Source organism: Nanorana parkeri, unplaced genomic scaffold (assembly GCF_000935625.1).
Source record: "Nanorana parkeri isolate BGI_ZX_2015 unplaced genomic scaffold, ASM93562v1 scaffold965, whole genome shotgun sequence".
Classification (NCBI taxonomy): domain Eukaryota; kingdom Metazoa; phylum Chordata; class Amphibia; order Anura; family Dicroglossidae; genus Nanorana; species Nanorana parkeri.
Window position 1 is genome coordinate 114,903 of NW_017307233.1, and position 12,326 is coordinate 127,228.

The 12,326-nt window shown below is 39.0% G+C and overlaps 1 protein-coding gene across 1 annotated transcript in view; it reads left to right on the forward strand.

Annotated features, from left to right (window-relative positions):
• LOC108795393 (Y-box-binding protein 3-like) overlaps nucleotides 1–8,046 on the forward strand; it is a 19,472-nt gene extending 11,426 nt beyond the window's left edge. Inside the window, exons 6-9 of the mRNA XM_018566640.1 lie at nucleotides 2,507–2,601; nucleotides 2,757–2,940; nucleotides 5,999–6,095; nucleotides 7,615–8,046. Of these exons, the coding sequence (XP_018422142.1) occupies nucleotides 2,507–2,601; nucleotides 2,757–2,940; nucleotides 5,999–6,058 (339 nt within the window). The 3' untranslated portion in view covers nucleotides 6,059–6,095; nucleotides 7,615–8,046. The remainder of the gene's footprint in view (nucleotides 1–2,506; nucleotides 2,602–2,756; nucleotides 2,941–5,998; nucleotides 6,096–7,614) is intronic.
• Nucleotides 8,047–12,326: the final 4,280 nt, after the last annotated feature.

The following is a 12,326-nucleotide window of genomic DNA, read 5'->3' on the forward strand; positions in this document are numbered from 1 at the left end:
ATTTGACATTGCTTGTCTCTCTTTTTTGCTATCGCTCTTCTTTAAGCAAATCATTATATTTTAAGAAATACTAAAGTAGTACATTAAATACTTAATTACTTAAAATTAGTAGATCATACCTATATTGTAAAAGATGACCAATACAACATTATTCTACAATATTTTTAACAAAAGCCTACTTTGAAGCAGACCTAATGGAAGGAGCAGCGGTGGTAGTAAGTGTGGGCATGGGAGGACACAAGGAAGATTGGCTCCGAAAGCAGCTGTACCACAGAAAAAGTTGTAGTAGGGCTTCACGGCTTGCAAGAGACCAGACATGCTTGCAAGAGGTGTTGGGTATCCCTGCTGTAGTTGCCCCCCAGAGGCCTGAAAAAAACACCAATTTTTTTTCCAATTGACTTCAGTGGGGTTCAGTGGCATTAATATCTTGAATATTTTGACATGTTTAGCCAAACTGCTCAACACTCATACATTAAACCAACACTTATAATGAGGAAAAACTAACTGAACAGAAAGTACACATCCTTGAGAAGACAACTAAAGACAGGCTACTTTGGAGGGCACTACAAAGACTTGAGGACAACTATTGTGCCTTTAAAGAGGTAGTAAACTGTTGTGTGATGGGTTGGGTTTTTGCTATAATGGGCAAGTATGCACAGCACACTAGTGCTGTGCGATACATCCTTGGTCCCCTACTCTGTCCTCCGCTGTCACCATCTCCACTGCCATTACTTCAGGGTTCCCATGCATCCTCTTCAGCCTTTGGGTGGCCACTGATGATGTCACTTAATGCCAACAGGAGTCATGGCATCCCTGGCATCATGGCCATTCCAGGCATCTTCAAGTGCCATGAACGAGCTCAGTGTGTATACTGCATATCTAAAAATAAATCCTGAAATATTGATCTAAAGATATATCTTTATTGCCTTTGGAGTTCAGAAAGATGTTTCCCAGTTAAAACAAATTGGGCCACACTTTTTTTAGTTTTTGCTTTAATTGTGATGAACTAGAGCAGCTTTTCTTAAGTAGGGTTCCTCCTGAGGCTGCTAGGGGTTGAATTGGTGACTGCCAATGCATGGTGACAGTTTTCCACTTCTATACTGTTAGGGGACACCACAAGTTTCACTATTTTTTTTTATATTTTTACTAAAAATAATGTTGTCATATAGAGCAGGTAATGTAAAAATGTTTATATCCTGGGTGTCAAATACTCTAGCTATGCCATATTCATTATTCTTTTACTTGCAACTTTCTTCAACTTGATCCCGCTAATATACCATGAGCTGTATGGATAATTATTTTTAGCAGGGGTTCTGGAATTCAAGGGTTTCTCTGCGGTAAAATTGTTGAGAAAGGTTGAGCTACAGGATAGAAGCTGTGGGGTGCAAGGTGTTTGGTACATTTAAGTTTGAGATTTTATGCATTTTACTAGTTAGAGGTAATATACACAAATTAATAGTCAAGAATGCATGCATTAATGGTGTAGATAATTCTGGTGACCGTTTTAACACCATTTTATGTCTAGCAAAAGTTAAATGAGCATCAAGGCTTCCTGGAAATTAAGGGGTAGATGCAGAATAACGTGGAGCAGCTGCAGTTGTTGAATGTCTAAATTTGTCTCCTGAGCTTCATACTGTGTGAAGGAGAGAAACAGATGCTCAGGATTATAAGAGAAAAAGGAGTGCAAAAGCCCAGTCAAGTGAATCACTCAAATTACAAGCACATGTGTCTAAGTGTCATGTCCACAATGACTTGTCATGTTCTAAAGGCTGCAGATGAGGCCGTCAAATATAATATCCATATTAAGGAGTAGTTGTAGGTGTCCATAAAATAGATAGCTGTGTTTAGCCAAATCTAAAATGGGATTTCTCAGTAAGGCAAAGAGTAATGTGCAAACAACAGTAACAAATCAAATTACATTTTGTGTGGACTGATTTCAGCCGAATGAAATGTGATTGGGTGCTGTGGGTCACTTCACTTGATTGTTATTTGCACTACTTTCTAAATTAAAGGCTGTGTAAGGCTAGCCAAACTCTGTCCTAATTCTGTTTGGTGAATTAGCTATAAATCCAGCTTCCCATTGACAGTGTTTAACCTCATGCATCATTTGTCATAGGTAGTTGTTGGTTTTCACCAGATTGCTAGGATTACACCTACATTAAATACACTGCAAAATGCTTACTGGAGACAACATTTTAAAATTTAGTGGCTGCGTCAACAATTCTATCTAAAAGATAAATTGTCATAATTGAGATTATGCAATCATAGTTTATCTACAATTAATATAACTGCATAGGCTTGCCTATGAAATATTTATGTATGTCCCATTATTGATCTTCATTCACATAAAGCCTGAAACTTGGCTGTGAGAGTCATGGGTGAGAGGCCATGTGAGGTCTGACCATTGCTGGCCTGCCAGCTGCTTGACTTCATGTAAAAACTGAATGTTTTCAGTCTGAATAATAAGATCCACAACTACTCACTAGAATATCTCTACTTAACACAGGGAGGAGATGGAGAAATAAAAGATGGTGCTCCTGAAGCAGCTCAACCCCAGCAACCAATTCGCCAACCTACCAACTACCGAGGAAGGTATCGCCGGTAAGTATGTCCCATGTGAAATACATTTCCTAGTCATATGAATCTGACAATATAGCGATATTAGTAGTAATTTAAAAGTTAATGTATAGTATATTTCATGTATGCCACATTAGGAGATTACTGGTCATAGATACTTTATTGTATATTTGGAACAGACCCGTGTCTCAACCCAGATCTAGTCTACCTTCTGGAGACAATGAAAATAAGGAAAACCAATTCGAGACAGGGGCTTCAGAGCAACAACAATCGAACCGCCGTGGTTTCCGCAGACCGTACAATTATCGTCGTCGACCTAATCAGGCAAATGCTCCAACACAGGGGGGCAAGGAAACAGCTAAGGTCTGTAAAGTACTTCAAAGTTTTCATCTGCTTATATATTGTAAACATTTACTCAGTGAAAAACTTTTTATTATATTCTTAATTTGGAATACATTAGACTACATACCCATAGACAGTCACTCAGTTGAACGAAAAACCTCCAAACTGGTCTACTGCTGACGTAATTGCCAAAGCTCCAATATATTTATGGTTTTTACAATCTTGTGTCAATGTGCCAGAGGCCACAGAGACTGCCAATTGGCAAGTTTTAGAGTTAATAGTGATAATCATTTGGAAAGATCAGCTTTTTTTTTCTTGATAGGCCAGCTCTGTTTATGTCAATAAAGCTACCGACAGAAGCCGAGAAGTTTAACCCCTTTGTGGACTTTTTTTTTTTTTTTTTTTACATTTTAACATGTAGAATAAAAAGGTGGCATATCAATGTGCATTACTGTTTATCAATCCTATTTTCCCAATATTTCCTAAGGACTACACTCAAATTAATTTGAATGCACACAAACACAATACAATACCCAATTATTTTGTAAAATTAACTAAAGAGAAAAAATATACAACTATGCAAGATTTAAGGGAAGGATAGATTGCACCCTTAAATGTAGTGTGTGGAAGCATGCAAATCATTCATGTATGCCTTGTGATCAATTATGTATTCAGAATTACTGGTTTATAACACAAATACAGCCTAAATATAGAGCCATAGAGCCATCTGGCCATAAAGCCAGCTTGTTAGCCCACATGCAATGTATGAAATCCATGACTTCTACTAGATGGGACTTGAAAAGCAGTCAGTCTGAGGTGGGCCAAAGTCACTTTCAATACAGTTTTATTCCCATTTCTTCTTCAGATTTACTTATTTATCAAATACATTCTATTCTCAGCTCCTATTGTACACCACTGTGATGTCCATGTCCTCAAACAGTTAACTTGGATTGCAACAAATATAAAAAATGGTATACAATATGCATTTTAAAGTGTTCATAAATATTAGATTCCCTTTTTGTAATACTTACAATATAAGAGCGTCTACTTGTCTGTGGCGTACCACTGACAGCTGCTGACAGCTAATTTTTCCGGCCAGTTTACATTTAAAGTGACACTAAACACTAAATACATTCAAGTACCTTAACTATTAACAAAAATGTATCTTATTTGTGTATCACTCGGCTGCAGATCCTCAAATCATCTCTGAATTGGTGCTGACACTGTCCTTCCTTCTAGAGGGTGGCTGCTTTTCTTCCCTATGGTCGCTGTGTGTGTTGTAAAGTAGCCACCACTCCAAGCTCACTCCCGTGATGGACTACAATCTTTATACAAATTAGTAAACTAAACATGAGATTGTAGTACATCACTGGAGCAAAGTTTCATGCTCCCAACTTTGTGGGAACAGTTTGGGGATGGCCCCTTCCTGTTCCAACATGACTGCGCACCAGTGCACAAAGCAAGGTCCATAAGGACATGGATGAGCGAGTTTGGGGTGGAGGAACTTGACTGGCCTGCACAGCCCCTGATCTCAACCCAATAGAACACCTTTGGGATGAATTAGAGCGGAGACTGCGAGTCTGGCCTTCTGGTCCAACATCAGTAACTGACCTCACAAATGTGCTTCTGGAAGAATGGTCAAACATTCCCATAGACACACTCCTAAACCTTGTGGACAGCCTTCGCAGAAGAGTTGAAGCTGTTATAGTGGCAAAGGGTGGGCCAACTCAATATTGAACCCTGCGGACTAATACTGGGGTGCCATTAAATTTAATGTGCATGTAAAGGCAGGCGTCACAATACTTTTGGCAATATAGTGTATCTTAAGCAACGTTACCAGCTTCCTATATGCCCCAATACTGGGCCCTAAAACTCTGGCATTTTCTTGCTAAATCTAATCGTGCCTCCCCTCCCAATTCCCATGCATTCCTGTTGGTCAGTAACACAGCCCCGCATTGTAACGAACCAATAAAAATGTGAGAAGGGGGTCAATGGGCAAGCTCCCACACAACCTGAAAGTGTTAGAGCTTAACAGCCTAGGAGGCATGCAGAAAGCAAATCAAGTTGTTGCAGGTATGGGCAACCACCTACTCTTTATACTGCATGCACCTACATAAATTATAGCCGTAATAGTGAGTCACTTTTCAGAGAGATTCATCAAGGTTCAGACAACAGTCTTGCATTATGGTACAGCTCTGATTTTTTTCATGCTTAATATCTACACATTAGAATGCTTATTTAATAATGCTCAATATTTAATAATGCTCAAAACAACGTATAACGTGCAGAAGCCCATTGCTGACTACTCTGAAAGCAAAAATTAGATTCAATACTGTGAGTTACTATGGTGCGCACATTATCTTGGATCTTTAAACTGACTTATTACATAACCCTGCATGTGCAAATATTTTAAAACCCATAATCCTGAGTAAATTAACGCTGAAATCCAGGATAAGCAAATATTGTCTAAATACATGAGACTTATGAATTCTTACTTGAATCTTGCAGTGCTTTGTGTATTTCTTCCATATCTGTGCAGTAATTTAGTGTGAAACTTTTCCTCTGTGCAGGAGCTTCCTGTAATGAAGACCAGTCACTGCTGTTCTCTCTCCTTGTACAGGGTGTCTGGTCTTGTATCCGCCCCCTCTGTAGTTTTCTACAGGCACCCTGTAGTGGTTGGGGCCTGTTGGGTCCCTCCCACAGCTCTGATCTCTGCACAGGCTTTGTGCAGCACTGTAATTATGTCACTACTACGTTTACAAGTTAATTAAGGCATTTGGTGCACACAAAGTGGATTTATATCCTTTGTGGCTATTGAGGAATATATTGAAATCAATGTTTTTGTGCCCAGAACTCAGTTTCAAAGCAGAATTGTCTCCACCAATGTACTCATAATGATGGCAGAATGAGAGGTTAAAGATACGTATAAAAAATGCCTTACTAGAGTTAATTATTTCTCAATTTAAGCCTCACTATGAGCACCTGTTATGTTGCGAACGTTGTTACCTTGTTACCATGGAAATTAATGAGGTGCTCAATGGCAACGTTACTATAACACTGTTTTCTGTTTCCTATGTAGCAGGCTGAAGGCACAGCAGAGAAGCCTGTGCCAGTGGTTGAGAAAAGCAATGCTGTGTAATCTGAGTGGCTCCATCGGCCATCATGTAAGTGAGAAGGTCAGTTACAGTTACAATGTGCAGTTGCTTCTGTGCCTCCAGCCAAATTATGCCAGTACTTAGATGATATATCTAATTTCATTAAACATGAAGACCAGACTGTCATTTTATTCTTAATCACCTACACATATGTATAGTCACTACAAGCTAAAATTCACACCAGAGGTATAAAGATAAACTGTGCTATCTAAGGGGAAATACATCAAAAACTGATATTACAGCTGCCAGTAGATGTTGATGGGATTTATCAGCCACCAATTTCTTATATCTTTCTTTCCAGGCAGTTTCTGAAATGTAAAATTAGTGCAAACAAAAGTGAGAATCCCTAATAATTTATGCAGCAGGCAGGTAGCTTTTGGAACTTAGATGTACAAATATTTATGATATAGTCCCTTAGGCTAGATTCACACTTTTGCGCTGCAGCAATGCTCATGATATCGCACACATTACCAGTAACCACAACACATTTTGTTTCCTCCTAGGCTAAATGTCTTGTGCTGCCCCTCTCCTAAACAAATAATAAAGCTAGCCTACAAGATCAAATGTCATACTTTCACATGGTATGCTGAGGCTATGGGGCGCTATGGGGTGGACATTGCCATTGCTACATCTGTATACATAAAACTGATGACTAAAAGGTTAGGACAATCAGTACACACTACTCTGATAGCAGTTCTAGGTGTACAAGTCCAGAATAATGAACTGTGAGGACACTTATTCATCCAACAAAATTTCACAAACTGTGCAGGGAAAACAACAATTAGGACCCAGCCTTGCAGGCACTTTCAGGCATGATGGTGGTCTGGAACTTTGTATTATACACAGCAATGTTAGTGACAGTCAGCAACATGGCGTGTGAGTAGTTCTGTGCCACATCTTAATGCCAGCAGCAGTGGGCGGGTGCAATAGCCAGACTGCTATTGTCTATTGCAAATTGAAATGGCCAGTAGCAGCCTAGCTATTCATTCTTCTGCTGTTTTTTTTACTCTGATGGCAGACGGTGGCCCTGCTGTCAAAAAAGAAAAAACAGATAGCAGGGGATCCCAGAAAGGTTTACCGAGTAAACCTTTCTGGCATAAAATGTTTCTCTCCCAGGCCTCAGGGAGCTGCTATCTTATAGCGGGAGACTCCCGGAAAGTCGGGAGAGTTAAGATGTCCTCATTTATCTCCCCACCCCCTGCTCTCCTGGAGAGACATCTCTCAGTCCCTGCCAGTTTAATCCAAAATAGAAAAGAGATAGTAAAATGTATTGAATGCTTAGATGTTGGGCTATATTTAAAAATAAAAAATTTGAATGTGACATATTGAAAATTCTTTTCTCAGTGATAGCACTTAGATTGTGCCTGCAAGATGCCTGCATGCACACAGCTTACCAATAACTGTTCTGTGTATGTGTTGAAACCGATTCCCTGAAATTTTAGGTCTGGTAGATTTTTTTTATCTATACGAGAAACATTTGTGGACACCATATTTGTTGGGATTCTTGTTTCATCTCATTAGGCTTCTACTTCTTTGGCAGGTTATGAGCGGAGGAAATGCGAATAATCAATGTGGCCTCTGACTAATTCTGAAAACTCTGCAATCATCTGACACTTAGGAGAGAGACGGATTGCATCTTTGCTGCTCAGCTTGCCTGCTGCGGATTTCTACACTGCAAACTTTGTACTCTATGGTACCACCAGTGGAATCAATTACTTGCCATGACAACCAGAAAACAACTGCAGACATGTGGACTATGAGCAGACCAGATACTGAAAGCTGTCTGTTATTACACACTTACAACTGAACTCTTTTCAGGTTAATAATCCCTAATACAGACATCTTTTTCTTGGAAATGATATACAAGACATAAGAAGTCACTTTATCAATATAGTACAGTTGCTGCAGCAAATTTAAATCTTGCTTAAAGCAAAGAGTGTTTTAATGCGACACCGTTTAAAAAAAAAAAAGTGAAAAGAATCTCTCCTCTCCTAGCCATTGCACATCTGATGATATCATAGGCCATAAACTGACCTTGGTTCACAGATACATTGCTGGCTCGTTTGTTTTATGCACAAGTCAAACACAACCCCTGGATGCCTTTGCATTAAAACCAATGGATTGGGAACAGAAAAATCTGCTCATGTTTTATTTCCTCATGATAATGTATATGTGAATGACTTCTTTAGCGAGTTGTTGAAATGCTTTTATATATTCATGCTCTGAAGTTTTTCATTCATAGAATCCTGAATAGGTGTCAGAAAATTCCAGCGCCTTCAAAAAAGCAACTTTAGCCAACAAATCATCAAGTAAATATTAGGGATGCACCAATACTGATACTAGTATCGGTATTGGTGCCGATACAGAGTATTTGAGCGAGTACTCATGCTCGCCCAAATGCTTCGATGCCTAGCACGATATTTCCGGTATCAGGAAGCCGGGCAGCGCATCATTACACATTGCCCGGCTTCCTGATTGGCCGGGAAGCTGGCTCCATGCTCTCTCGTCACAAGTGATGAGAGAGCATGGAGCCGACTTCCCGGCCAATCAGGAAGCAGGGCAGCATGTAATGATGCGCTGCCCGGCTTCCTGATTGGTTGGGAAGCTGGCCAATCAGGAGGCCGGGTGCCGTGTAATGACGCGACACCAGCTTTCTGATTGTCCGGGAAGCAGGCTTCATGCTCCCTCGTCACCTCATGACAATCAGAAAGCTGGTGTCGCGTCATTACACGGTGCCGGCTTCCTGATTGGCCAGAAAGCCGGCTCCATGCTTTCTTGCCACCTAGTGACAAGAAGCATGGGGACAGCTTTCCTGCTAATCGAGAAGCTGGGTGGCGGGTCTTTACACGCCGCCTGGCTTCCTGGCTAATCAGGAAGCCAGACGGCGAGTCATTACTCGTACTCGATTCCGAAATACCAGTATTGGTGCATTCCTAATAAATACATACAACTAATAATATTCAAAAAATACTTGCAGGAATGCTAAATTGAAAAATCTATTAAATCTATTACATTTACTATTACCAAAATTTAGTAAAGTCCAGAGCAGCCACATTTGCACAGGGCTTTTTTTACAATGCCTGCCAGCTCCTGTTTTGTGATTTTGATAATGTATAAGCGAGAAGTGACTTCCAAAAAAGGTTCTGATCCTTTGGTCCTCAGAAACAGAATGGTGCTGGAATCAGTGACCACATTGGCATGCATTTATACAGGTTCATTATCAGGGATATTTAGGCTAAAGCTACAAGGGTGATTAAATCTCATGTTACAGAGAGATTTGACCACTTGTTGGCAGTCATTTCATTCGGTTAGAGCTACATTGGATATTCTTTCTAGCTTGGTGATACTACTAAATCAATAACAATTGATAGCTAAACAGAGGGAACAAATGGCTCCCTATGGAGTAAGCTAAACAAATAGCATGCAGTAGCATCATGTTGCAATCAACCACACATGGCTTTGTGTGTTGTGTGATCATGCAAGCATGATCACTTCTACATGCTACTTGTGTCACTTTCTCCATAGGGAGCCATTTGTTTATTGATCTATTACTACTCCTAGGAAATAATTGCTGGTGATTCTTTAGTAGCATGATTTAAAGACTAAGTGCATCTTCATACAAAGTGCACTTTTTCTATTTGCCTCAACCCCCTGACCTAACAGATACCACACACCTCTTCTGCAGGTCAATACTTACCAAAATCCGGTACCTGGGGCCTTCTGTGTTTGTATACATCAGGCAATGCCATAGAAGTCTGTAGGGCTTGTCTCCCTGCTTTAAATCTGAGGTAAGAATAAGCAAGTGCTTAAATGTCCCAGTGACAAGAAAATAAAATTATACTGCATCTTAACCCTTTAATGAGGATGCCATTGGATACCACATGGGTTTGGTTAGATAGATCAAATAGACATCAGGTAGATTATGTTCACTTACTGAAGTGTAAAATGTTGATGTTGGCAAGAATGTACTTGTAAACTTTATATACTCTCCACCTGCAATGTGATATGCCACAAAGCACTTCTCATTCATCCCAAAACAAAGATCAGTTAGAAGGGTACACTGTGAAATTTCACCTAACAGTACAAAATGCATTAATAAGTCCATGAGGAGGTCTTGGTTGCAGAATGCTATGCAGCCTTATCTTTTGATATACATGATTAAAAACAAGCTACTGGCTTATAACGAAATATATAACTAAAATACATATATGTTCACCGTCTTAGGTGTCACACATTTGTAATTCTTTGTAGCCAGTCTTATGAGCCAGGTGCCCTTCCTAGACAGCATAATCTGGTTCATGAACTTACTTTTTCTACTTCAGTTAGACATTGCATCTTGGTCACTGACCCTTCTCAAACCTGTTGATTGAACAATGAAGTAATATCCCTCAAAGCATTAGACTAAAATGCTTAGAATATAGCTGAAATACATATATGTTCACTGTCTTAGATGGCACACATTTGTAATTCTTTTTAGCCAGTCTTATGAGCCAGGTGCCCCTCCTACACAGCATAATCTGGTTCATGAACTTACTTTTTCCACTGCAGTTAGCAATTGCATCTTGGTCACTGACCCTTCTCAAACCTGTTGATTGAACAATTAAGTAATATCCCTCCCAGCATTAGACTAAAAGCTCTGATTAATACAATAGAACCTAAAAGTGGAGTACTGGGAACCTTTGACCTAAGGGGGCAAATACAACAAAGGGGCCCTTTTATACATATCCGTGATCAAATGATCATTTTACCAAACCCAGGTATGCAAGCCCTTGGGAAAGGGAGGTTTTAAGAAGACATAGCTCTCATTGAAAACTTAGTAAAATATTAAAAGTAATTTTTAATTAGATTCTCAGAAAATGTTGTTACAATGTTAACATATACAATTGATGCTGTGTCCATATACCATACAATACAGATGACGTTGCAGTAGTCTGGTTGTTGGTTGTAGATTTATCAGAAGGTGATAGTTCCTTTTAGGTGCCTCAACATGTTTCGCCACATTGGCAGCTTCCTCAAGAAGACTTTAATCCTAAAAAAACTATTTAACATATTCCGAGCATTAGTCTCCAAAGTATGATAAACATCGAACATGGACACTATAAATTAGAATAGCAATAACATAGATAATAATAATAAAAGAGCAGACCACAGAGCAGAGTGAGCCGGACAACATCGGAGACCAAGCAAGACACTGGGATGCGGAGACCGCAGAGGGAAGATGAAGAACAAGGGGAGGAGGAGGACCCACCAAGTCCAAACCACCACATATGCAAGACTAGAGAGAAAGGAAAATATAGGTATGTATGCACATGAATAATTATGTATATATAAGATATATCTAAAAAATTTGAGTGAAAATAATAAACAAGTAATCATCCAGGTGGATAAAATAAAAAAGAAAATAAATAAATGTTATGTAGGCAAATGTAGGTATTGTTATTATTCATAGCCTTACATGACACGAATTACCAATAATACCTATAATAACATGAATATGTCCTACTAGGGGACAGTGAATAGTTAATATAGTGTATGTGTAGAGGTTATAAAGACTAGATAATTATTATCAATATGAGTGAAAACAAAACTATTTATTGGTATAAAAGTGTATTCCTCTAAAGGAATTAGATTTAAATATTATTATAATAGATAAATAAGTGTAGGTAAAAAGTGCAATGTTCACACGTATAAATCTATCCTGCATCTAATTTAAAAATATACATAAATGAATAAAAGAGAGAGATTCACATATTATGGGAATCTTTCAAACTGGTATTTATATTGAGGAGTGTTAGATAAGTGAATAAGTGAAAATACATAAAACAACTCTACATGTGAGCACTAAAAGACAAAAATTGAAAAAAAAAGAGCAAAAAGTGGCCCTTTTAGGATAAGTACAAATTCACATATTCCAACATCAGCTTCCGTTGCAGCTCTTGGAATTTGGTCACATGACATCTTTAAGCCACAAAATTAGTCAGTGCTGGAAGATTTCCTTCTGCCAGATGGTGTGATCACATCCGACGGGAAGGAGTTAGCTATATATTGTATAATATGTGTCAATGACCACGGTTCCCGCTCTGATCGATGGCTGAATAGAGAAGTATCTCCACCCAGGACTAGGGATAAGCTTCATGTTTTTGGGAGCTTTTTACAGGAAGATAAATATACTATAATTCAGATTTTTTAATTAAAAGCTTTTTAATTAAAAGCTGGCTAGCATGGGTCCTGTTGACAAAGAGGCCCAGTCAC